Genomic DNA, 26856 nt, shown 5'->3' on the forward strand with positions numbered 1-26856 from the left:
TTTTATCCCGGTAGGTTGAAAATTTTTACTCCTCAATGGCCACATAACGATGTTGCCACTTGGGCCTAAATCTAAGACGACAACGCCATGATTTTATTGGTTTAGGTCTGACCTAAGACGACAAAACCATAGGTCTAACCTAAGTTAATGAAATTTCATGTCCATCTCCACTGGTTCAAATTGCCCTAACAAGTATGGACTTTATCCCTCGAGTATGACTTAGGACGATGAAACTCTGATTTTGTCTCCTTAGAGAGTTCTTTTGTCACCTTTGGGTCAAATAATTATGTCCTTCAAGGCTGTTTCTCTTGCAGTGAATGTACATTTAATATCTCAGCAAGTTTCATGAAATAGAAGACATTAATGCTCTCAGAGGGGGGAGATTAACCTGTTCTATTGCCATGTGAAAAACAAACCCATCCACACACCTCATCTGCAAACCAATCATAAGGTATGTATCATCATCTATCCTAATGCGAATATACAGCAATCCTTTTTACAGAAATTTATTACAAGTCATGTAAGAATGCTGAACAAATGCAATCTGTAAAGTAAATCTTGAATCATCTCGGGTCAAGTCTCTCTCTTCCAAGCTTACTTTTGAGGAGATGCAGCTCTTTACGGCAGTAACTGTCGGTGTAAATCTCCCTTTAGGACATAGAATCTTTGCAGTTGTTACTCCATTGCATTGTCAAAGGACCGCATGTTGTCGATGGACCGGCACAGAATTATGATCCGTGTTCCTCGAGTAAAAGCTTCTTGACGACATCCGCAAGACCAACATGTACCCACTTTACTAGAACACCAACATCATAAGAACTGACAGGAGTGGCAAAAGCGCAAGGCTTATCACATCTTTGCCATGACGATCTGTTCATAATGAAAGCATTAGTCGGGTGCAGCAACCATCTGGAAATTTCGAAGTATTGCTGATTTCAAACACCAGAATTGCCGATATAAGATTCCCAACTAAAGTTTTTGCTTCATTGCGCCAGTTTAGGGATGCTATTGTTTTATTGTGAATGCATGTCTATCCCTCGAAATGCATCTGCATGCTATAGCACTAGGAAAGATGATGAATTATTTGCCAGCCTTCCATATCCTAATCCTAGTCAGTTTGCATCAACTGTCGAGAATTAAAAAGGGTATGAGCTTAGATACGTGGTTTGATGGAAATGCACGGAATCCTGATCAGTGCTTTTGTTTAATGACTTAAATCTTTATAAAATTAATTTGAGATCATCATAAACTAAACCAATTCATAGTTGTTCACATGTACAGATTGCGGGTGGAAAATGGCTAGTAGTTAATGGGAAAAAGATTGGCTTACCACTTTGATCTGACGTCGCTGCTGGAAGTGCGGGAATTTTGACATCTAGAATTTGAACAGATGACAAGAGAGGTGACAAGAGTCATTAGCGAGAAATCAAAGAGTCGTCAGCGAGAAACAAAAGAGTGTTGTATCTCATTAGCAACGTACTTTTATTGCACAATGAAGTTTGAAACTGGTCAGTCAATGGCCACGGAGCAGGAATGTTGTCATTCAGATCACACAAGAAGCTGATCCCAGAAAACTTGTCGAATGTGGCATCTGAAGGCAAACTCGGTAGGAGGCATCCGGATACTATCCAAGAAGAGTTTAAGCATGATGAGTTTTAAGTTCAATGTGTCAAATAGAGCACAACTAGGCAGAATCAAACAAAACGTGATAGAGCTTCTTAACCAATTACTAAGGCAGAATCAAACAAAAAGTGAAAGAAGCATAATTCCTAGATCTGAACACCGGCCCTGATTGCTATGTGAAAGAAATGATGGTGCTGAACAGATAAACTGGAAATGTAATACACATATTACCTTCACTTTCCACTGTAATTGCCGGTCCCCAAGACCATTTGACAAAAAGAGCTAATGTTAGTATTGTGTTCGAGTCACAAGATAGAAGCATGCTGGGATAATGAAGACACAGGAGGAGCAAAGTCAACCTTGAACGGAGAAGTCCTTGAGAGTAATGTGACACAGGCTATAAACATTCCTAGAGATATTCAGTTTCCGTAATCTCACTCCCATTGACGTAGCACAATCCACTGCTTGCAGGTTGGTAACAAAGCTCTGCTTTTGCAAGTGGGAGACGTAGCTTTCCATCGCACTGCAGCATTCTGTCTCGTTGCTTATGCCGTTGGCACAGCTTTTCGCAACATGTTTCATGTCTGGAAAAACCAGAGGACAAACTGAAAGGAGAAAAGTCCGATCAGAAGTGGAAAAATAGTGAAGTCAGTGAACTTTTGCTCAAAAGTAAAAAAAAACGAGAAAAATTTTATACTCTCTGCTCAAAATCCCACCAAGGCCATCACTGCATCAATCGTGACAATTTCTTCTGTTATCAGTGTCACAATTGACATGTTAATGTTGGAAAACTTCTGGGGTTACATACGCCTACATGCAAGTTTATGTAAAAGTGTCCATGTGCACAGTAACTACAGAGACACTCAAACTTATGGACAAGTCACACAAATGTACTATGCAGATCACTATGCAGGCAATCGAACTCACATTTGTTAACTTTGCAACTTGATAACCCTCTGAGAACTTTCTTTGCGTGAGATGCATCAAGTTTGCTTGCCAACCACCTGAGGACAATGTTTCTACAGTCATCAATCCTGGCTGAATGATCCATCACAATATGCTGCTCATTTGGACTTAAGAGACTATCAGAAGCTTTCAAAGCAATTTCAGTAGCAGCCTCTAATATAGCATTTTGACAGACTTGTTCACAGCATTCTCTCACAGGATCGACCTTCTTGCAAGCAGCAAGAAGCTTTGAAGATTCTACTGTGTTCTCGAATGTAGAAACATCTTTCACGGGCAAGAAGCTTCGGTTAGATTCGGTGGATGAATCGTGCATATCTGATTCAGGTTATCCCCAGCACCCTGGCTTGCCAAAATTTGGTCCATATCAGAGAGGCAATGCTCAGCCTGGCTTCCGTTCAAAGCCAGAAGATTAGTGGTTTTACTGGATTGTCCGATGAGAATAGTAAGCGTGGCCTCGTATTGGGGGCAGCATATCACGTGTGCTAGATAAGGTGCGAAAACGGCCCAGCAATCAATGGAGGTCATGCTCATTAAGTTTTCCGCTGCGGTGAAGTTTAACGTACAGAGTCCTGTGACAAGAGCATAACCCAAGGTAGCATTCAGGACATCAAAGGCAAAGCTCAGATGAATTCAAGAAACAAAATATGAGCAAAATATGTACCTGATAATTTGGGCACAGTAGTGTTGGTAAAGGGAGCTAACGGTGAAGGTGCAAGAAGAGGAAGGAGGGGCTGAGGAGACCCAGTTGGGGATATCTCGGGAAAAATAGCATCCATTCTCTTGTCTGCTAATGTGTGGTCATCCAATTTGCTACAACTACATTTATGCAGAACTGTAGAAAAATGTAGCAGTAATGTGAGCTGAATAGAAACACCATCAAGTATCATGATAAACACTCACAGCACTCAAACAGATAGAAAAAAACAAAATTTGAACCTCCGTTCGCTAAATTATAAAGAACTTTGCAAACTCTAAGGACTAAACTTAGACAGTGAGCATATATGCAGAAGTGCGTAGCCACTGATTGCAAGCTTTTCTGATTGTTGTTGGCTGGAGAGTTCTGTTTTTTATGCTGAATTTCTTCTTATGCTTCTGCTAATTCTAGAGTACTCAATGGATTTTGCTGACGATTCTGGTGTTCTGGTTTGGATCATTTCTCATCAGTAGTTTCATGATTTTCAATCAAAGACAAGGTTGAATCGAAAAACAAGTGACTACATTAAGATACGATCTGTGGGGGATCACAACTGAAGGATACCATAAGAGGGAGCACAAAGTGCAGGCAAAGACGCCCAGTCGGACTCTTTGCTAAAAAATGAAGTCCTTGGCATATGAGTCAATTAGATATACCAGTTCCTATTATCAGCTCCAGTTTTTTGACATTCGAATTTCGTAAGCACTCACACATCGCATGTGCACTTAACACCATCAAGGCATCAGCCATTAATATCTCAGCTTCAAGACGTAATTAAAGCTACAGCATTAGTTGCAACCATGAGGGATAGATTGTTCCATCAAAATATGCTGACTTGCAATTCATCATTTAAATCTAATAGTTTTACGACCAGGTCAACTGAAAGAGAAGCACTAGAAAAGCTCAATTCAGAAATGATGCCATACTATCCTGAGCTTTAATACTGTTTTAATGTCCTCACTAGCAGTTCGCTCAATTAATTCTAACCTAAACAACATTGAACAAGTTTCATACATTCTGCACATCGAACAGCCAATGAACATCAACTCTGATCTCAGAATAACAACCCTGAGAATTCTATAAAGAATTAACACATATGATCAGAATCCCATCCAACTCCAGATAAATTCGTGAGTTGTAAATTACGACCCAGCTAACAATTCAAAGACGATTGCAAAATGCAAAACAGAACCCAGCATACACCAAAGCAGACAAGGAGGATCACTCACAGTGAAACAGCAAGAAAGCCTTGAAAACCACAATCTTGAGACCAAGAGACATCCTTCCTCTCCTGCCTTTAGTCCATCTGAATTTCCCTTTCTTGCTCCTCAAAAAGAAGTTGCAGCCAAAAGAGACTCGGTCACAAGAAAGTGCAAAGCAACAGAAGGATAACAAAGGACACAGAGTGTAAAGCGGTGCTGTCAAGAAACATTAATGATGGCCGAATTCAGCAGGACTGGCATGGCGGGTATGGGAAGGCAGAGAGAGAGAGAGAGAGAGAGAGAGTGAGAGGAAAGAGAAGGGTCCATGGAAGAGAAAAGAGCTCGTGCTCGTGCTTGTGCTTGTGCTTGTGAGTGAGTGAGGACAATGAGGAGTAGCCATGAATGCGGGTGCTAAAGGGCGTGGGGACAGCGGCAGCAACTTCTTTCGTTTGCTATAGCTGTCTCTGTCTCTGAGAATTATACAGACCCCACAAGTGCGGACACAAACAGGACCGAAGCCAAAGCGAAACAAGAATCAGATTAGAACAACAGTACTACCGTTCCACAGCCTCCTTCATTAAAGCCATCAATTGCCTTTATCTCCGGTACACCAGCCATCAACAAGCGTGACAGGTGTGAGGGTCCCTCCCTTACCCACCAAAAATTAGAGAGCAGGGAAAGAAAAAGCACGAGGGACCCTCTTGCTCATAACAAGGTTTGGATCAGAATAAACTGGACTTATTTTATAAACTTGTTCTATTAATAACATAAGATAGGTCCATATAAAGTTCATAACCTTGTCGTTTTCAATATATAGAGTACTAATCTTTTTGACTACAATGGAGCTTGTATTAGGTAAATGAACTCTCTGTCTGTGAAATATTCCAATGATTTCATGATTCCGGTAATATGCGAGCTTAGACTACGTAGGTGGTCCAAAAATGAAATTGTTCGAAGTTAATTTTGCATGAGAAATTGAATCTGTATCATCCACTTAATCACGATCTACAAGTACGCTAATTTCTCAAAGATCTATGATTCTTGTCTCCACCATTTGGTAGAGATCTAACACATGATAAGTTTGTGGTGCTTTTGCTTTTCTTTAATGATGCTAACATCATTTAAGATTCCCACGTTACATTGACCATCTCACTTGAAAAAAAGGGGCACTTTGATATCATCTACTCATCTTATGGTCTATGCATTATTGGACATCATAATATAGCTCAAAAATGCGTTCTAATAAATCAAATCAACTGCATTTCACCAAATAACGGAACTCACACTATATCTCACTCAAAAGAAAGCAAACCCACATATTTAATTCACTTTTTGTGATTTTGCCAAACATACCGACCCTAAATTTATCCTATATGATCTTTTTTCATACTAGACCATGCTTTTTATAATTGATAACTCGACATATTTTGCATATTATCGACTGTTCTCGATCACCATGTCATGAAAAATGTCTCTATTTACACTGCTTCTCGCAGCATGAGCGATAAAACAAGTGCATATTGTTTTCCTTTTCCCCCTTTTCTCTTTGCTTTGGTCTAAGCTCTGGTGGATCCCTTTTATATTCACATGCTCGACAACCGTGTGAAGGTGGGGGTGGCGGTGGCGGTGGCAGTTGGTGGTTCCACCATAAATCGGAGGTGGTCATGGTGGATGCACGGCTTCATTAATGTGAGTGTGGTGTACGTTTTCTGGGGCATTAAAGTCAGCACCAACCAAATTTATACAGAGCTTCCTCTTTCCGGGGCACATCAACCCTAGAATAAAGATGGAACATTGTAAAAAAATGGCGAAAACTATGCCGTGCACACCGGCCGAAGAAAGTGAATATGGTCAGGTCAAGTCAAGCCTCTCTATTTTTGGGCTTGGCCCATGAACCTCATTAGTCCAGCAGACCAACTTGAAATGGCATTAATGAGCAATGTTAGGGATACTAGATCGGTGTATGAAATTTTAACCAAACTTTAATAGTACAAATTTAGCCTATCGAATGATGTGTGGTGGTTCTGACCCAAAAAAAAAAGAAAAAAGTGATGTGTGGTGGTTGAATGTGACTTGGATATTTAAAGAAGTTATTGTTATGTACTCATATTCAAACTTCGAACTGATCAATCATATATCAATTTTCTAACTTAATTTTAATATTACAACGTCATTCTTCTTTTGTCCCTCCATCTGTCACACCTCCCATCAAGATAATAGAGAAAGAACTCACGGACAAAATAAAGAAGATAGGTTTGGGTATCAACATCACAAAATTAAATTGGTAGCATTCCAAAGAAAAATTCATACACAAAATAATGAAATAATGCTTAGACCCCATTCCATCTCCCTCTACCTCTCCCAAAGACAAACAAGGGAAATCCAATAAGTATCCACACACAAGCTACGATGTCCCCTCACCTACTTCTAACAACTTCTTGATTACAAAGTATAATTATATCTATATAGAAAGCAAACAAAAGAAATGTAGAAGCAAAAACAAATCAAGAAAAGACCATGATATTAATTGACCTCCGGAATGCTCTTCAATGCCGGCCTCCATGGCCGGTGGTGCTTCTCGGCGGAGCAGCAGTGGCTGCCGGCACTTGCATTCGTCAACAGACTTTCCACCACATCTTGAGGAGAAAGCTTTTGCATGTCCACCTTCTTCAGCAGCTCCCGAAGCTCCTTCTTTGTGATCTTGATCTTGACCTGCTCTCTCCTGCCATGCGAAGAAGTTGAACCATACGGTGTCGCCGCTGCATCTCCTAGCAGCAAAGCTTGTCGCTCCTCCGCCTCTCTACCCGTCGCCAATAGCGACTCCCAGTCGTCGCCAGCCCATACCGTTGATGCCGATTCGTGTGTGCAGCAGTTTCCCATTGTTGCTGCCCTTCTTGCGCCTTGAAATTTCTGGTTTGTGCTTTTCAAAGTATACGAAGTTCTGAAGCATATGAACAAAGTTTTTGTGCTGCATGTTTGCCCTCCTATATATATTTCAGAGGTGGCGATCAAGTTTGCTGTTCTTGGAAGTCAACATATGAGAGGGAGCCATTAGCAGGACGACACGTGTGGGGGATTACCTGGCCCATGTGAGATGCTACTTGGTTTTGTTGACCAAATCATGTGATACTCCATGTGGAACCCAAGAAATTGTTTTCCTGGTTATATGTTGCTAAAGAAAATTTGCTTATATGGTGACACAAGCCACATGTGATATTAGAAAAATTGAGACTCGATTAAGACACCCAGACAAGTAGCAAACTTAATTTATATCCCGAGTGCATATGCTTATTTTAAGGTACTTTTACATTATTTCGCAAGTGATTATAGAATACATTATAAATTGCCAAAATAAAGAGAAATTCACACGGGTAGCAGCCCCAAGCATCGTTGATTTGAAAGAATGGGTGGTTATATCCTCAAGTCAAAAATGGATAATTCTGCTCGCATATAATCTTCTTTGCGCCGTTAGTGTAAGCTCTATTTTCCCTTAATTTAGTGCTTGATAAATCAATTTTCATAAAAGCATTCTTGTTAATATTCTCTCAAAAGTGTGGTCTTTTTGAAATGTAGTTAAGCACAGCAACACAAGATGTCACATGGTGCAATTATCAATCGATGCACACCTTGCCGTGACACGCAACATAAAACTATTATCAACGTGACTTTCAAAAACCCTAAAAAAAATGAAAGGAAAAAGCAGGAGATCCAGCAGAGGCGAGCTGCTGGTGGAGAGAATGTGAACGGGACGGAAGGATGGCATCTTCTGCAATTGATCAAAGAAAATAAAACCTTAACTTTGCCTTTGCTTGCACCGCCAGATATTGTCTTTTGTCCCCTTGTCTGTGCACGACCTTGACTTAAAAATAAAGAAAAGAGACAGAAACGCCGGGTGACGTGTCCACGTGTCAGCTTCTCACGCTGTAAGAAGATTACTAACGCACGATATGATGTTTAGTTAGCTAATCGAGGTGTTTTAGGAGCCGACGTTACGTGCGTGTTTATTTTAATCTGCTTTCGGATGATTTCGTGAATAGCGAATTCAATTTTGAAAAATAATGGAGTCGTCGCCCATTAGGTTTAGTAACCTAGGTGGATACATATTTTATTTTCGAAAGTCTAAAATAGTTTTCCTGAAAATATCCATGAGATTCTACAAAAGATATCATTGGCGAGTGAAATTGTCTCAATATTTCAATTCCAGTTACCGGCAATCTTGAGATTTCCCAACCATTTGAGTCACTGTACTTAGCAAGAGAGTGATCTCTTTGATATATGCCGTTAATTTTGGTTTTTATCTTGTGGAGATTATATATGAACACCAGCAGAATAACGACCAAATAAAATGATCATCTTGTGAAAAATAAGCGTGGTTTCTATTTAGTAGTTCTCCTTTCCTTTTTGAGATGTTATAAAATTTGTCTAACTTTGGAGAAGATTTATTGCTACGTCCTTTAAAGATAATTTTGCCATGCGATGCGATCCTTGTTGTAAAGACGTGTATCTCATGGAAGCGTCTCCACACATTTTCTCTTGGTTCGAGATGTAAAGTCTATCATTTGAGGAATTGGAGTGAAAAAAAATCTCGAAAATGAAGCTTTTTATTTATTTATTTACAATTATGCATGCAAGTCATGTTGGTAACAAGGGCCAAAATGACCAACAAGTTCTTGATTAGTAATAAGTGAAAAGTAAATAACCAATATCGAGATGGAAAGTTCTTGATCAGGCGATGCCTTGGGCCATGAGCGCTGGGGGAGAAGATCTTCCCTGATCACTTAGGGCGAGAATGATAACCATTATGGCCGGAAAGCAGAGTATCCTTTGAGATCATTGCTGGCCATGGCGCAAAATAGAGTAGTGCATGGATTTGTCGGACTCTCACCTTCTTGAATGTTATTGTTGCGATCACTGCCACCATGATCATCAACTTACTCATTTTCTCTTCCATTTCACTCCTAGAAATGAACATTGGCAGTTGCCGCGAGAGAGAGAGAGAGGGGTTTGAAGGTGGAGCGAGAAAGGAGAGGAAACTGAGGGAGGGAGGGCGTTGTCAAGGAAAAGAAATTGAAGTCGTTGTTTAGTGAAAGATTTTTGGGATCGCCACGCCATTCCGGCTTGTCGTATACGGGGCCATACAGTGATCGTTGTTATCTCATTTAATCTGGAATTATTTATTTTCACAAATTATTTTTTCAGCTGCAAAATTATGATACCCCATTATGAGGAAACTTCCATAGATGAGCCCAAGTTGGAACCCATAAGTTTTATATTATGCAGTTGAATCCAATCAGAATGATGAGTCAGCCTTTGATATCTAGTAAACCTCCACCCCACATTGCTACATCATAAAACCTGCCTTCATTCATAGTCTCTTCCACCAAATCGTGAGGTAATGATAATTTTTCCCAAAAAACTGTAATGATGTGCGAAATTTTATATAATTTGATCAGCTTCATAAATAGGTGGCCACTAATTGACCACAAGTGGTGATACCACTTGTTAGGAAAATTTGTCAAAAAAATTATAAATCTATTGTAATTTTGTTAATTTAGTCTTAAACATTTTAATTTTATCAATTGAGTACTAAAAATGTACCACTTGAATTTATCCAATCAATTTGATAGAAGTCGTTGACATACAACTGTCTTACACGGTATGACTAATATTGGCATGGATAAATTTTTCAAAATTTTGTATTAGTTTTAAAAAAATATATATATATATATATATATTTATTTTCTTTTCTTTTCTTTTTCCTTTCTTCCTTTTCTTCTCTTTTCCTTCTTTACTAACCTCACCATGGCTCCGCGGCCAATGAGAACTTCATTGCCTTGCTTGTGGCCAGCAAGGTTGGCCTCACTCAAACCATCATGATTGTGGGTGAGGCCACCTTGCCAAGATCTGATCAAGGCCATCACAAGGCTAGCCTTGCTCATGACAGTGATGTCCTCAACCATGGCCAGCAAGGGCACAACGGCCCTTGCCGATCATTGTAAAAAAAAAAAAAAAAAAAAATAAAAATATTATTAAAATAATATTAAAAATGTCTGTGCCAATGCCGATTATGTCATGAAAGATGATTGACATGATTTTTAACAGAATTGACTCAATTAACAAAACGTAAAAAAGATTTAGAACTGACTTGACAAAAGTGAATAGGGTTCAAGACTTTCTAGACAATTTCTCTCGTCCCTAGGGCTTTGTCTCTCTCTATCTCTTTATGGATCAATGCCATTGCGAGGATCCTTCAGGTCTATCAAAGATTCAATTTAATAAGAAATTCAAGTATTTTGAAATTTTGGTGAATAGTCTCCGTTAACATCGAAATTAGGACTCAAATGGATAGGCTTCAAAAACTTTGAGGCTTTGATCACTGGAAATGCTCATAATTCGATTGCACTTCCACAAAACATTTGACTTTCTAATGTAAAAATTTTCTTTTAATTTCACATGAATAGTTTTATCTGTTGGTATTTCTAGTTTATGAGAGAAGATGAAGAAATTCAAAAATATGTTGTCGACAAGTGGCTACGTTAAGAATAGGTTCTTGTTGATTTCCTCTTTATTTGAAAAAATTGTTTCAAAAGTCTAAAACTTATTACACTTTGACCAATTCAATTTTAAACATTTCAAGTATGTCAATTGAGTCATAAACAATTTCACATTTTGCAAATTGAGTCTATCAAGCCAATTTCGTACATAATTTGCTAAGATGGATGCTAACCATTTTATAAGAGACAACCAATTCTAACATGAATATTTTTTGAATAATATTTTAATGATTTTGTCATAAAATTTTGGGTTTTAACTCTTTCTTTTCTTTTATGTTCTTTATTATATTTTGATAGAGGGCCGATAATCCTCACTCAGCATTGGGCGACGGAGTCACAGCCCTTGCCCAACATAGGCGAGGCTAGTCTTACTAGTGGCCAGCTATCGCATAAGACCAACCATTAACAAAACGAAAAGAAAAAATATAATGAGGAAAAAAATTAAAAATTAAAAAATTATCTATGTCAGTATCAATACACCACATAGGACAACTGACACTCACTAGAATGCCATGTTAGAAATTTTCAGTAAAAATCGGTCATATGAACTTAATTGGCGAAACATGAAAAGATGTGAGACTCAATTTGCATAATTGAAAAGTTTAAGATTAAATTAGCCAAAGTGCAATATAGTTAGATATTTTTGAACAATTTTCCCCTCTTTTTTATTATTGTGCTATTCTACCTCTAAATCCCTCAAAGAGCACGATAAGCTTCTTCTCAATGTTGCCGATATGGAATGGTGGATGATTACTGACCTTATCCCGCAAAACCTCTTTTTTTGCCATTTCATGAATATGAAACTCATGATCGTGTGACTTGCAAAACGTTGAAAGTTCCATTTGGTACATGAAATGACACTTCTTTTCCTTTGGTCATATCGTAGGTAGCCCCATCAACGTTGACACTTGCTAAGCTAAAGTCGATACCTGGTCCCTCATCAAGTCTCCTCCGTTCATCCATCCCTATGTTAGGACCGGCGTTCTGTTCTACTTGAATTTGTATCCTTCAACCTCCTCTACTTCTACATTTTCAATCCCTTATGCAATTTCAAGATGAGACTAAAGCCAAGGTAGCAAAAGACTTCGATCAAATCAACATCGAATGGAACATCCGAACTTGCCCGCCATCTCTGTTATGCTTGGATTATAAAGGAATATATAGTCCAAAGCACATCTGCACGAGATTTGGTTAATAAATTCAGATAGCCAAGGGTCTAGCTCACAATCTCATCTAGTTAGATATCATGGTAACTGCTTGAGTTTAATAGTCCAAACTATGGAATTTTGCTGTAAATCGATGGTGCTAGAGAAAATAGTGTCTTGAAGTTGAAGCATTCATGTTAAATACCTACTGTTATAATTTGTTGGGACAAATTGCTAATTCAATCCTAAATTTATTATACGAAATGCATAGTAGTCCTAAATATTTTAATTAATCCAATGTATTCTTAAACTTTTGCATAAAATATTAATGTAACTCTTCCGTCAATTCTAAACTATTATTGCTGACATGAGGTCCAATCATCAATGATCATATCAATCGTCAAAAATGGCACGGCACAACCAATGATCTAACGTAAACAACTTTACTTTGCTTAATTTATAAATTTTATATTCTTTTTTTTTCCTTTTCTTTCCTCCTAATTATTGTTCATTTTGAATTTGTAATGTACAGCTTCTTCCCTGATGAGTCAACCTTCCCATAGGCCACCGTCCACCATCGGAACAGCCTCAAATTTTGGTCAAGTCCATCGCCACTTCTGTGAATTTGTAATCTAGATCTCGTGTGAGCCTCAAAATTCCACAGCCTTGACATGGCTAGAGCTCAGCTCCACGATTGTCACGCCATCGGCGTCATGCCTTCTCGTAGCCGCTGCTATGAGCTCGCCAAGCCACCCGATCACCTCTTGCTCCTCCCGTGTTAACAATTGAAGGGGTGGGGCTTGGAATGCCCGACCACCACCAGCATTGCCCTGTTGTGGCTCAAGATCGAGTGAGGCCAATGCTGGCTCGCCAGATTTGGTCATGTTCCACCTTTCCATGAATGGGAAAGAAAAGAAAAAGAAATGGGAAGAGGGGAAATAGGAAAAGAAAAAGGATGAGAGGAAAAAATCAAAAGATTCATGCAGGCTAATTGTGTTACATAGGAGGATTTGCGATAATTAAATCACCATTTTTTCAGGCATAAATTGATCTAGAGGATTATATTGAAATTTGACACAATATTTAAGATTACATTGGACTAATTGAAACATCTAAAATTATATTAGAATTTATATAATATGATTGAAATAGAAATATATATTTTTAAATAACCACATTGAAGTATACACTGTGCAGGTGGCGCAATGGCAAGGCAATAAATGCTTCCACTTTGGGTCATTTAACTGGAATGCATCAATCCGAAATAATAGTACCTGCTCTCCAATTCCAATGGTTAATGATGCATGTAAATATGATGTATCGGGCTACGCAGCTCTTTTATGTGGATCATTATTATCAGTAGCTTTCTTAGTCATTACATTGTGAAAAGCCATAAGGATTGAAATGCGGGTGTTGTGGGTTTTGATCCCAAGAGTTCTTGACTTTGCGAAAGGTTAAATATCATGCGAAAGGAAACAAAAATTATGAAGCGGACAGCACGTGAAAGCGGCGCTTTGAATGCTGGGTAGCGGGCGATGAGCGCGACTAGCAGTCAAGCAGAGCTCTCAATTGCCAAAAAATTTGAACTAGTCATTTACAATGTAATCTAGAAAAATCAACTGTTGATATGTTGCCGCTTATCATGATGTCGCACGGCCAAGGCGAGGCTCGGCTGCCGCCGCACGCCGGGCGAGGCCGAGCCTCCCCCAACCACACAATTATGGCATGCGCGAGCTCGCCCAACCAAGGCGAGGCTCGGCGCCGCCGACGCTGGCGAGGCCGAGCCTCCCCAACCACAGCGAGGCTGCCGGCCCCGTCCGGCTGGTCGCGAGGTCGGTGACCGGCCGAAAAAAGAAAAAAAAAAAAGAAAGGAAAAAATGAAAAATAAAATAAAAATGTTTAAAAAATTAAAAGAAATGAAAAAGTCCCGAAACAAACGTTACCAAACGCGTTCTTTTGATGGGATGGGTCGCATGATGGCAGCTTGCCATGTGCTACGAAGACATGACCCTATGGAAGGATGCTACGCGGCATAACAAGGACATGGACTGACACCAAATCAACTAAAAAGAATTTTGGCGTCACTTAAGTGATTCCTATGGACCCATTCAATCAAAATTCTGTAAATTATCTGAAATAAAAATAATATAAATATCAAAATTTTCATACGATACTCACTTGAGTGTCATATTAATATAAAATTATTCATTTAAATATATTTCCAGCAATTCATCCTATGTAACATTTTAATTTTAGAGTCCGTTCGTTTCACGAAAAATGAACAATTTTAGAAAAATATTTTTCTAGAAGTCATTTTCTAGGAAAATGACAATATTTTCAGTATTTGGCTAAAACCTGAAAATGTTTCGGAAAATATTTTCTAGTGTTCGGTAAGGAAAATAGTTTCCACTCACCAGATTGGCGAGCGCGAGCATCAATCGAAGCTCGCCAGATCGACAAATGTGAGTTTGAGATTGACAAGCTCGAGGTTCACCTAGTCTGAGGACTAGCCAAGAAAGAAGAAGATGGGAAAGAAAAAAAGAAAAAGAAAAGAAAAGAAAAAGGAAATTAAAAATAATTCGAATAAAAAAAAAAAAAAGAAAAAAGAAAGGAGAGGAGAAAGTGAGGATTTGTAGAGGTGTGAGATAAGAGAGATGGAAAATGTTTTCCACTTTTGAAAAGTGGAAAACATTTTCCCATACTTTTGAAGACTTTTTTCCTTTGATGGAAAACATTTTCCCCAAAGAATTCATTTTTCGGGAAACGAACGCCGGAAAATCCGGAAAACATTTTCCTAGAAATTATTATCCGCTAAATGAACGGAGCCTTAATTTGCACTCTGACATGTCTCTTTGAAAAGAAAGTGAAGTCCCAATGTGAAAATTCTTTCTAAATGCTTCATTTACGAAAATAAGGACTTCTCTCATAATGTTTCTCTAATTGGCCTCATTAATCGACAACGTCTTTCTCTCTATATGCTTTGGGTGCGTTTGTCTTTTGTTTCGTTTAAAAAAAAGAAATAGAAAAAGTGTTTCTGTCTTTTTGAACAAAAATGTGAACTTGTTTCGGGAATAAAAATAAACAGAAACATGTTTGGTAAATTTGGATTATTTTTTTATTTTTTTTTTTTTTTCTTTTTCTTTTTATTTCTAAATGCTTCAGGCCGAGGCTCGCCGGCCGGGCGAGCCTCGACTCCGCCGGATCCGGGCGAAAATGCCGGCGCGAGGTCGGCTCGCCTTGAGGACTTCTCTCATAATGTTTCTCTAATTGGCCTCATTAATCGACAACGTCTTAAAAACAAGAAACACAAAATTTGTGTTTCTTGTTTTCGTTTCTTTTGTTCTTTGGGAACAAAAGAACAAAAAAGGAATGTAAACGTTCTATTCTTTTTTCTCAGAAAAAGTGTTTAAAAACATAAAAAGAAACATGCTTTCTCTCCGAAACTCGTGGACTCCACAGAAATACAAGAACATATCGGTAATAAGCCCTCGGCTGGGGAGGAAGAGGAGGAGTTGGGTTCTTGATTTGGAGACATTCTTGTTCTCCTTCTCGTTGTCGCTCTTGATCTTGATCTGGGTCCTTCTCTGACCTCGTTCTTGCTTTCTCCTTCGTCATGGTGCCTCTAAAGAGAGAGAGTTTTCTCGGCGGCTTGGAGATTTGGACAGATTGACGGCTTCACCGAGAGGGAGAGAGCGTACGAGCGTCAAAGGAGAGTATTATTGCCACCCAATCTACTCCTCCTTGCAAATTTGATAAGTTGATTTGCCCCAATTTGTTTAAATTGGATTAGGGTTCTCCAGTTAGATCTCTAAACAACGTCGTTCTCCTTTTCACTTGCTAACTAGGTCGAGTATTATATAATAAATTTAAGTCACGTTGGATTTTTCGTCGGGACAAATCTTTGAGGGCATTCAAGTGAACAAAAAAAAAGTTATGATACTTGAGTAAACGACATAAGAAAGTTATAGCACCTTTAATGTTCTTATACTTAAGACATGATCAAACTAGGTTCCTACCATAAATTGTTAGTTATTCATATGTAGAACAATGCATCTACAAGTCTCAAATAAGTAGGACATGAATTAATATACTTATTCCACATAATATAAATGGTTAATACCATGAAAAATCCCAATTTAGTGTATTTATGATAAATTTACTTCAAATTAATTTTTGGACCACAAAAAACCTAAAACTAATACATTAATAACAAATTTACCTAAAACTAATTTTTTGACTATCAAAAGTTCCAAACTGATATATTTGTGATAAATTTATCTTCCATTGATTTCTATTAGATTGAGTTAATTTTATGAAAAATCAACATCCGGTACACATATGACAAATAAAGAGTAAAATCTCAAATCAGTATACTGTTAAATGTCATGTGTCATCCAACTTGGTAATTTAATAGTGAAATATAACAGAAATTGATGGATTCTAAATTTGTCATAAACGTACCAATTTGTGATTTTTCGTAGTATTAACCCTAATATAAAATTACTAAGTTATGGATACTACATTATACAAGATCAGATTTTCTTTGCAAACCCAGCAATAAGCACTCCATGAGAGTCTTGACAGATCACGGCGATCGAAGCCTCCGAGGAGCTGCTAACCCACGATCCGTCAATATTCATCTTCAGAAGCCCTTTTTCCCGGCGGCATCCACCCAACCGGAAAGTTACAACTCTTCGTTGTTGAACTCGTGGATGTTTGGGGCTGCAACGAGAAACTCAATATGAGCAGAGTTCGAGGGATGGAAAGAAGAGTTGGAGAGACGAAAGTCAATATGAAGCTAGCTGAAACCCTAGCTTCGTGAGAAGCGCTTTCGGTTTTCGATTGAAGAAAGGAAGCTAGGCGCACGTTCTGCTCTGCACGACGTGGGAAGTGATCTGCGGGTGAAGAGCCAGTGATCCGCAGGTGGTCCTGCAAAGCGATAACTTATTAAATGTGGACTCCGTATCAGGTCTAATCCAAAGGCCATGGACTACTCGTCTCTTAATTGATGAAGGGGTAGGGGCGTCTTGGCCAATCTCAAAGGAGTTGTCGTGGAATTTTGTCCAAGAAAAGCCGATCACCGTGCTGAATGGATTGCCAAGGCTCGTGGAATTATTCTGTTTAGATGCTAAATGATGTCGTTCTTATTAGTTCTGCTACTTAATGGGAATGTTTCACTTTTGACCAAAAAAAACTTATACATGATAAAATTTCCACTCAAATAATAACATCTTTAAATGTTATCCAGTCATAAAAAGGGTATACTTCTCCCTAACCGTAATGTCTTACCTAATCTTCTGTCGTTAGTCTGCAATCTTGTCTTACCTTTCTCAAGGGTGAAATTCCTGCTTTGTCCGTAAAATTATGCATCGTTGTTCAGATTCGGCATTGAAGAAGGAAGCTCCTATAGCGCATTTTGTCGTAATGTTTATAAAACGTGTTGCAGCATCGGGAAAATTAGAAACTTTTCTTGAGAGTTGTTAGCTTATGATCCAACAAACTCAAATCCTGAGTACCTGGTGTGAACTTTTCAGGAAACTGCGCGCTCATATGATGAATTTTTCAGTCTTGTTAAAAATTTACGTCATACAGAAAGCTCTCGTACATCGGCGTTCATCTTATTCACGAGTGATCCTCTCTCTCTCTCTCTCTCTCTCTCTACCCCTCCCCTGGCTCCCTCCCTCCATCTCCTCGCTCTCGCTCCCTCACTCGATCTTGAGCGAGCAAGCTGTCCAGCGAGCGCACGCTCTCTACTCACTCTCTCTCTCTCTTTCTCTCTCCCTCTCTCTCTCTTCCCCTCTCCTTGCTTCCTCTCACTCTCTCTCGCTGTCTTCACGGTCTTGCTCCGTCGCTCGCTCACTCTCCATTTCGTGGGAGAGATAGGTCTCGGAGAGGGAGATCTCGAGGGAGATTTCTCCCTCTTCTCCCTCCGGTGATCTTTCGAGGGAGAGGGAGATCTCTGAGATTTCTCCCTCTTCTCCCTCCGGTGATCTTTCGAGGGAGAGGGAGATCTCGAGGGAGATCTCGAGTGAGATCTCGAGTGAGATTTCTCCCTCTTCTCCCTCCGGTGATCTTTCGAGGGAGAGGGAGATATCGAGGGTGTTCTCTCTTGCGGCTTTTTACTCGTGTCGTCCTTGTGCACGATCACCTCGATGAAGCACAAGCAATCCTTATGCGGTCCTGTCGCTGTCGCGATTGCCTCTATCAGCTCTTCCTCTGTGCGAACCTGCTTTCGCAACACGAGTCAATAAAAAAGTTTTGAAGCAGTTGCAGACCCAACATTCCATCAAAATGCCTTTCATACCCAAAATAAGCTTAGGATTATAAATAAATAAATAAAAAAAATAAATAAAACAAAGGGAAGGAAGAGGGAACGAGTTAATTGGGTTGCCATATATCCTTCTCGTTGTTGTTAGTTAGAATTAGAATGACAACGTCGAGGGCTGAAGCTAACCTTTGCTGTCCAGCATTTGCCTTCACCATTATGAATGGCATCCACGAGACCAGTGTAGTTCCACTTCTTAATCACGTTGTAAGGGCCGTCGTGAATCTCCACTTCAATCGGGTTGATCAGAAAGATTATACTCTTCTGTCCGCATCGAATCATCGTTGACATATCCTGAGCTGCGACCTGAGTAAAGGGAAAAATAAATCGCTTAGGTCCCTCCAATGTAAAAAATGCCTAACAGAAATTAGAAAAAGAGGTCATGTAATCTTCCGGATGATTTGTGAAATTAATGTGATCACTTTGTTTAACAAGAAAATATACCAATTTGAAAAAGAAAATTCACGTTGTGAGTTGTTACTAGTCGGTTTCCTCGTCAATTACTCAGGTTGAAGATAGATTTATCTTTGCAAGAGGAAAGTGCAATCTACGTAATCTTTACACATGATCAGCCAAAAAGCTTCTTCAACAATTCAGCTATAAGACATCACCAAATTGTCATCCAGTTTGTACAGTCATTCAAAGTTCACTTTTCAGCAGTTCAAGAATGTCAGGCATTACTCGGTTGATGTTTCTGCCCAAGTTCAAAATTTTTGAATCATTCTTCATGGATATTTTTAACTGACCTGGAAACTGCCACCACCAATGCAAGCTATCACACGCTTATCGGTGGCAGCTTGAGCATATCCTAAAGTGGCACCTACGGACCAACCTATGGATCCATATCGCATCTGGTATTCATACCTAAATGAAGTTTATATAAGAATTTAAGTTAGATGAACCTCAACACAACCATCCACAAACAAAAAGAGGCAGTGTGGAATATTGGAAAAGAAAATGTTGAAATTTCAGCTTGTAGTACCCGCAATTCTCAGGCAACCGGAGTTCCTGGCAGTTAAACCTAGAGTCTCCAGTTTCAGCGATAACTACTGTGTCCCCACCAAGCATATCCTGTTTGACGAGTCAGAAAATGAATCATCAGTGTTGATACCTTTTGGATCTACAGAAGTGAATTTTTAGTGCTCAAGCCTAGAACCTTAAGCTATGAAGACACATGAATAATCTATTAACCGAGAATAGATAGATATAGGCTCAGTGAGTACTATCCATTTCCGACGAAGCAACACTATGAATCCCTCAAGAATTTTCATGGCAAAGGCATGTGTGGACTTGGTATCAGCACTTGCCGTTTACCAAACATACTTAAAGCTGCTTAATGTACTGCTGGAACCTACAGTCGATTATGCTTTTCACATACAAGTAGCTTCTTCTTTCAAAAAATTGAAGTCCGATCAATAAACCGGCGTGCACCTTACCTGAATGTACTTAAACAGAAGATTGACTCCAACAGGATTGATTTTCTTCCACTTGAGACAAATGTCCCGAGGTACGTCTATCCTGCGGTAATTCTCCAAAGCAGTTGTGTTTCTCTTCAGCTTCTTGGCCAATGCGCTTAGAAAATCTGCCATGAAAACCCTCCCAATGGAAGGGCCATTCCCTACAGTCACGCGATTGGGCTGCACTATGATCGCTTTCTCCTTCTTAATTAGCAACGAATCGTCCACAGAGGTGTCATCATCGAAAAAGGGGCCCACGAAAATGTAGGCATCGGCTGACTCTACAATCTTCCCAGCAAAGCTTGTACTCCCAACACCCCAACAGGTTCCGATGAAGTGGGGATGATGCTCCGGCACCAGCCCCTTGCCCGAAGGCATAATGGTGATTGGATAACCAGAGGCATCCACCAGCTCCATGAAGGCCTTTTGAGCCCTGGCCACCCTGAGCTTCGGCCCACCCACAATGACTGGCTTGACAGCTTTGTTGAGAAAATCTGCAGTTGCTTCGACTGCTGCTTCCAGGCCCATTGGATTGCTTATCCTGCATCAACAAGTGGATACATTATGAAACAAGAACATAAGAGACGGAACAATTATTCTTAGCATGAAATATAGTTTCTAGTAATTGTGTAAGGAGAAAGATATCTGTAAAAGTAAGTTTAAACCAACTCGAGTCATTGAACAGAAAACCAGCATCAACAGCTCAAGTATAAATTGCACTGCGATACACAAGGTTTGCAAAAGTTCACAACCAAGGACAGTCAACTATCACATGAATTTGGATAATTGAACATCACATGGCCTGACAAGTTCATCCAATCCAGAGTTATCAACTTGAAGGTCAATTTCTCGCATATTCAAGCATATTCTTTATATTGTGATGGAACAAGTGAAAACAGAAAAAATTTGAAATTTTGCTTGGTCAAGCACGTGCGGGATGATAAAAAAGGCAGCATTCAGTTCTGACTTCAAAAGTTATAAATGCAAACAAGCTCCAGTGCTTCCTGAAGACAATCTTTCCAGATTGGACGAACAAAAAGACCGGCGAGTACCAAATATGATCAGAATTCAACATTATATTCCAGTGAAACTTGGTTCTTTAAGACAATCAAGGAATTAGTGATGTTCTCAGTTCTCCTTAAAATTCTTTATCTTCTCTGTTTTCCCTCCTTTTGAGCACTAAGGAGTCAGTCCTCAAATGAACTGCTAAATAATTATATTACTTCTTATGACGTTACATGTTTTGTCCAATCCACGAGACAATGTCTGTAACTTCTAAAAGCTAGATATATTGCAACATTATTCGACGAAAAACACAAAACAGAGACATTCTACAGTGCTTGGCAAACCAATCAGCATCCACTGGACATATGAGCTCGTCACGTTTCAATCTGTAATCATGTAAACTTTGGAGATCCGATTACTCATAAAGACAGAAAACACTTACTTTGGTGCAAGAGAGAAAGGAATTGGATCTCTGGAAAAAGTAGGGTGACGAATCCCAAGCAAACTACGGCTTATACTAATATAAGCTGGCTTGCTTTTCTTCAAAGCCGTTGAGATTGCGGTATCAATCAGCTTATGCGCATCATCCAATTTATTCACCACCGCCTGCCACATCATAGAACAATTTTTCTCTTCACAGCCAATCAAACATGACAAGGAAAATCAAGTATAGATTCCTTAGGTGAATTTTACACAGGACTAAGTTTTAGCCCTGTTCTTCCGAATTTACAATGTTTCGCAGTTGCACGACCAGAGAATCTGATTTGACAATCTAATTTGACACAGGAACCCATGGATTAAGTAGTCTACCTTAAACCGACTAGGCATAAATTCGAAGTTATCACATGCCGATCAAACTAAAAGCAAGAAGCATTTACACATTTATCAATCTCAACGGTAAGCAAAAGACCCATAAATATTTTAATTACCTGTGTGCAGGTGATCGACTGGAAACACCTGAGCTCTAGGGTAAAATCAGGCAGCCCGATGGTGTGGTGCAAGATCCTGCTAGTCCCATATTCATTAGAGTCAGGCCCACCCACGATGCAGATCACAGGCAAGTTCTCACTGTAAGCCCCTGCAATGGCATTGAGCACACTGAGACCCCCGACCATGAATGTCACCACGCACGCGCCCACGCCCCTCACCCGCGTGTACCCGTCGGCCGCGTAGCCGGCGTTCAGGTCGTTGCAGCAGCCAATCAGGTTCAGCCGTGGCTCAGCTCTTAGGTGGTCCAAGAGGGTCAAGTTTTTTTGTTTTTGGTCAGATAAGAGGGTCAAGTTGAAGTCCCCAGGGACCGAGAACACGTCCCTCACGCCGATCTCCACAAGCCGCCGGGCCAGGTGGCTGCCCAGAGTGCCACTGCCCAGAGCCGAGATGGGCTGCGCCGCCGAGCCAACGTTATTAGCAGTATCCATGAATACCAACACTAATCAGTTGCGCCGAACTTCAAGTGCAGAGACAGTTTTCGACGGTAACGATGCGATCTTTTTGGTGGGTTTGAAGGTTCTTGCCTTCTTGGTGATCTTATGGACGAATTGGGCAAATGGGCATGTGCAAAGATGCAAATCTCCAGGAAAAGGTGGCCTAGCTCGTGAACCCGGTAATCGAATAGCGACGGAATTAGTTGAAAGTGATCGAGCTGTCATTTGACGGTGGGTTTTAGCTGGTCCTTGGTTTTGATTATTGCAAAGGGGATGTTTCTTTGTTTGGGTCCCCAAGCAGAGGGGAATCTTGCGGACTCTAGCGGCATTAAAAAAAACTGGGATCCCCGTCACATTCCTCGCATGCCAAGCGGAAGACGAGTTGCCGAAGACACTGTAGACTAGAGTAATCGATTGATACTTTCGGGAGATCTAATCTGGTGCGCGGTTTTCTTTGGTCACAACGTTTAGGTTATCTCATTTGTATCTTGCCGTCAAAACTCAAAAACATTACCTTTTTTTCAAGAAGACTTGGTTTTCCTTCTTAACTATTTTGCAATTTTTAGAACGTATCATTTATCCAAAGATCCAATGTAATAACCGTTTTGTTATAAATAAATAAAAGATATGTGCAACATAAATCCTAAAACTTGTAATAAAAGTGCAATTGGGTCCTAAAACTTACAAAAAGTGCAATCAAGTCCTAAAATTTGTCAAATTGGTTCAATCGAATTCTAAAGTTAACACTTTGTTAGATTTATTAACGGAAAATGCCGACGTGGCATTAACGGGGCATTTTAAATGTTTTTTTCCATGTGGCTTTTAACATTATTTTTATTCTTATTTAAATTAGATTTAAAAACTAAAAAGAAAAATTTAAAATTTATTTAAAAAAACAAAACTGTTAAAAAAAAAAAGAAGGCATCGGTGGAGCTTTCGGCCGCCGCCCATCACCGGAGGGGCTAGTGACGATTGCCGCCCAGGCGAGGGTGGCCACCCTCGCCCAAGCGAGGCCTCACCGGCCCTAAGCGAGGCCCTGCTGGCCCCAAGCGAGGGCCAACCACCCCTGCCAGGTTGGGCGAGGATGCCCAAATTTGGGCACGTCGGCTCTCACAAGGGGCCGGTGACCATCGCCCTCCCCGGGTGAGGCCTCGCCGGCCCTCGCCTAGGGTCGGAAATGCTCGCCTAGATCTGGGCAAAGGGGCAAGGCCTTGCCGGCCCTCCCCATCCTCCTTTGCTTCCCTGCTTGGCACCCTCCCCTTAGGCCGCATCTTCTTCTAGTCCTACGCCTTCTACCTCTCCTGCTTCCTCCACCTCCTTCGCACCTTCCTCACCGTCCTCCGCCGCCACCAGCTCACCTTCTTCCAGCTCTTCAACCAGCCCATCCTCCTTTGCATATCCTTCCTCTGGCTCGAGTTCTCGTGGTCCTTCTAGGTCCTCGCCATCCTCTCCACCACCCTCCTCTATGCTGTCGTCTATAGCTACCGACCCCAAGCGAGGGCCGGTGAGGCCTCGCCCGGGGTGGGCGATGGTCACCAGCCCCATGAGGGCCGGCAAGGCCTCGTCCAAGGAGAGCAATGGTCGCCAACCCCCCATGAGGGCCAAAGCATGACTAGATCTCGGTGTCCTTGCTCGACCCGGCAAGGGTGGTAGGCCCTCGCCTAGGGCCGGTGAGGCCTCGCTCGGAGGAGGGCCGACCACCTCACCTAGGCCGACCAGTCCGGCCCCTTCGGCGATGGGGGCGGCGGGCGAAATGTCCACACGGTGCCATTTTTTTTTTTTAACAGTTTTGTTTTTTAAATAAATTTTAGTTTCTCCTTTTTAGTTTTTAAATCTAATTTTTAAAGATTTTGAATAAAAATAATTTAAAAAAGCCATGTGGAAAATAGAAATTTATTTAAAATGCCACGTCAGCATTTTTCGTTAATAAATCTAACGGTGTTAACTTTAGGACTCAATTGAACAAATTTGACAAGTTTTAGGACTTGATTGCACTTTTTGTAAGTTTTATAACTCAATTGCACTTTTATTACAAGTTTTAGGACTTCTATTGCACATGTCAAAAAAAAAAAAAATTGTGACAATTATAACAAACAATGATAGTACTAGTTTGATCACATTGAATTATCACCCATGTCGCGTAATCTCTATAAATCCCTATGAAATTAAAGTTGTGTTTGGGCGAAGATTGAGGTACAGACTATTGACAATTAATAGATAATACATTATAGGACTAGTATTTATTAGTAAGATTAATATCGTGAAAAATATCAAATTGATATACTTATAACAAATTTAATACAAACTAATTTTTTTATTACCAAAAGCCCTAAACTGGTAAGCCCATAACAAATTTACGCCAATATATAAGGGTTAATACCCTAAAAAAACCTCAAATCGGTATACTATTGACAAATTTACTTCAAATTAATTTTTTTGACCATCAAAAACTTCAAACTTGTACACCTTTAGCAAATTTACTCCAAACTAGTATACCTATGATAAATTTACCATATGTTAATTTTCATTTAATTTTACTATCAAATTGCTAAGTTGGATGACATATAACAGTTAACTAGTATACTAGTTCAAGATTTTACTCTCTATTTATCATTTTTGTGATATTAATCCAATTTAATGGATGATATATTTATTACAAATATACTAGTTTGAGGTTTTTGGTGATAAAACAAATTAGTTTGGGATGAAATTTATCATAAATGTACTAATTTGAGGTTTTTATGGTCATTATGGGTAAATTTATCATAGGTTTACTAGTTTTAGGTTTTTCATAGTCAAAAAATTAGTTTTGAGTAAATTTGTCATAAATATACTAGTTTAAGGTTTTTCATGGTATTAATCCTATATGAAATGCCGAATTTTCAAATTTGGTAACCACTTTTTTCGGACAACCAAAAACCCCATCATTCCATCTAAATTTTGGGGGTCAAAGTAGCCGATTGGAGCAAAACTTGAGGACACGATCGAATAAAATCAGGAAATTGAAGGACCTAAATTAGGAAACCAGAAAGAGTCCAATGCCAAGGCATATGTATTATTAGGGGTGATTGAGTCAACGGTGGGTAAAGTCTAGACCTAGACCTTGTACCGGATCTTATTATAATCGATTCCCCTTTTTGAACCGTGTACCCAACCATATTTGCATTGGACCCTGTACCTAAATCACCCTATTTTTTTCCGTCTAGTTTTAGAGTCAACATTGTTTCCATTGGAACCTATTTTGCAATTGTCCTTGTTCTATATGGTTTTGAATTATACATTACTACGTGAGAACATTTCAAGGGGAGACTGAGGGTGACACCAAATTCTAGAGTGGCTAAGAGAAGATTAACCAATTGACAAATAATCAATGGAAACAATCTGTATAACGTGCACTAACGGCGCATTTGCACAAAATAACCTAACAAATTTGGGATAAAAAAGATCAAAGATTCCTAACCTCAATAAAATTGGTGAACTTGAAATCTCTGTTGACCGCCAACCGATGAACTTAGAAATCCATCAAACCACGCACACAAGAGAAGACAAAGAGTACAGCCAAGCAAAACGCCAATTCGACCCCAAGAAACGGGGAATGAGCAAAAAATCAAGCGAAAGGGAGGCTACCTCGTACTCAAGCTTGTGCTTCTTAGAGTCCTTGAGGGGGACGTAGTACTTGGCGAGGCAAGTCTTGCCACATTAATTCTGCAACAATATGAATCGGATCACAAGAATTTGGCAACGATGGATACCGTCTGTCGAACAGTGCAAGAGGGAGCCGGCGATGGACAGTGTGATAGTGAGTTGGCGATGGATAGTGTGATGGTGAGCCAGCAAAGGAGGAAAGCAAGCAAGGAAGAGGAACGATGAAGGAGGACCATCGAGAGGAAAAAACACCTTGCGACTACGAGAGTAAGAATATAAATTAGGGGAAAAAATAGGGTTTCAGAATTAGTTCAAACCTGTTCCAAATTTTGGGAATCGGTTCCCAAACCCTATTTTTCTGGTGGGTCAGTCTGGTTCCTAGGTATATCCAATCCGGTTGCATACCTCTATGTATTATTAACTTAAGTGTCAAAAAGAGTGCAGTGTCAAATTTTCAAATTCGTCTCATCGTTTCCTTTGATTGATTAAATGCGGTGAAGCTGCGGAATCTACCAATGTCGGTCTAGGTTTCTTGATTTTTTTTTAGTCGAATAGGTTTCTTGAGTTTGATCAGGCCAATTTTGTTTCACGTTTCATTGGAATCTCGCCCATAAGTCTCTCTGAATTTTGGAATGAATGGACGTCGCACTTTTCCTTTTTGAGTTCTTTAGATCACACGACAGCGACGCTTTTTGTCTATCGACCAAAAAAAAAAAAAAAAAAAGAGGTGTTGTTTCGTTACATTCGACGAGGTATTGAACTGCATCGAAATCATTTTGTGTTTTCGCTAGTGAATGGTTCTGAGTCATACAAGGT

General features: G+C 39.8%; 3 protein-coding genes across 3 annotated transcripts; all 3 read right to left on the minus strand.

Annotated features, from left to right (window-relative positions):
* Positions 1-375: 375 nt before the first annotated feature.
* On the minus strand, positions 376-4909 carry LOC104441398 (uncharacterized GPI-anchored protein At1g61900). Its single transcript, XM_010054536.3, is given in 9 exon segments — positions 376-870; positions 1331-1375; positions 1481-1624; positions 1855-1866; positions 1983-2228; positions 2551-2859; positions 2862-3158; positions 3251-3421; positions 4513-4909. Coding segments are annotated over 9 exon segments (1350 nt in total). The 5' UTR covers positions 4565-4909; the 3' UTR covers positions 376-796.
* A 2099-nt stretch (positions 4910-7008) lies between these two features.
* LOC104442915 lies at positions 7009-7365 on the minus strand. The gene has a single exon (XM_010056290.2). It carries the CDS (start codon positions 7363-7365, stop codon positions 7009-7011), a length of 357 nt encoding a protein of 118 aa, XP_010054592.2.
* Positions 7366-17759: 10394 nt separating this feature from the next.
* Positions 17760-22707, minus strand: LOC104442916 (pyruvate decarboxylase 1). Its single transcript, XM_010056291.3, has 7 exons — positions 21901-22707; positions 21414-21577; positions 19946-20507; positions 19492-19580; positions 19256-19373; positions 18639-18815; positions 17760-18410 (listed from the first exon to the last, which is right to left on the minus strand). The coding sequence occupies exons 1-7, from the start codon at positions 22387-22389 to the stop codon at positions 17769-17771; spliced, it is 2241 nt and encodes a 746-aa protein (XP_010054593.2). The 5' UTR covers positions 22390-22707; the 3' UTR covers positions 17760-17768.
* Positions 22708-26856: the final 4149 nt, after the last annotated feature.

Source organism: Eucalyptus grandis, chromosome 4 (genome assembly GCF_016545825.1).
Source record: "Eucalyptus grandis isolate ANBG69807.140 chromosome 4, ASM1654582v1, whole genome shotgun sequence".
In the NCBI taxonomy this organism is placed as follows: Eukaryota; Viridiplantae; Streptophyta; class Magnoliopsida; order Myrtales; family Myrtaceae; genus Eucalyptus; species Eucalyptus grandis.

Excerpts from the sequence above, each read along its gene's own strand:
- LOC104442916 (XM_010056291.3), bottom strand. The coding sequence starts at position 22,389 with ATGGATACTGCTAATAACGTTGGCTCGGCGGCGCAGCCCATCTCGGCT. Across the intron at positions 21,578-21,900 it reads AGTCGATCACCTGCACACAG|GCGGTGGTGAATAAATTGGA; the intron begins GTAATTAAAATA and ends ATGATGTGGCAG. Across the intron at positions 19,374-19,491 it reads CGGTTGCCTGAGAATTGCGG|GTATGAATACCAGATGCGAT; the intron begins GTACTACAAGCT and ends AACTTCATTTAG.
- LOC104442915 (XM_010056290.2), bottom strand. The coding sequence starts at position 7,365 with ATGGGAAACTGCTGCACACACGAATCGGCATCAACGGTATGGGCTGGC.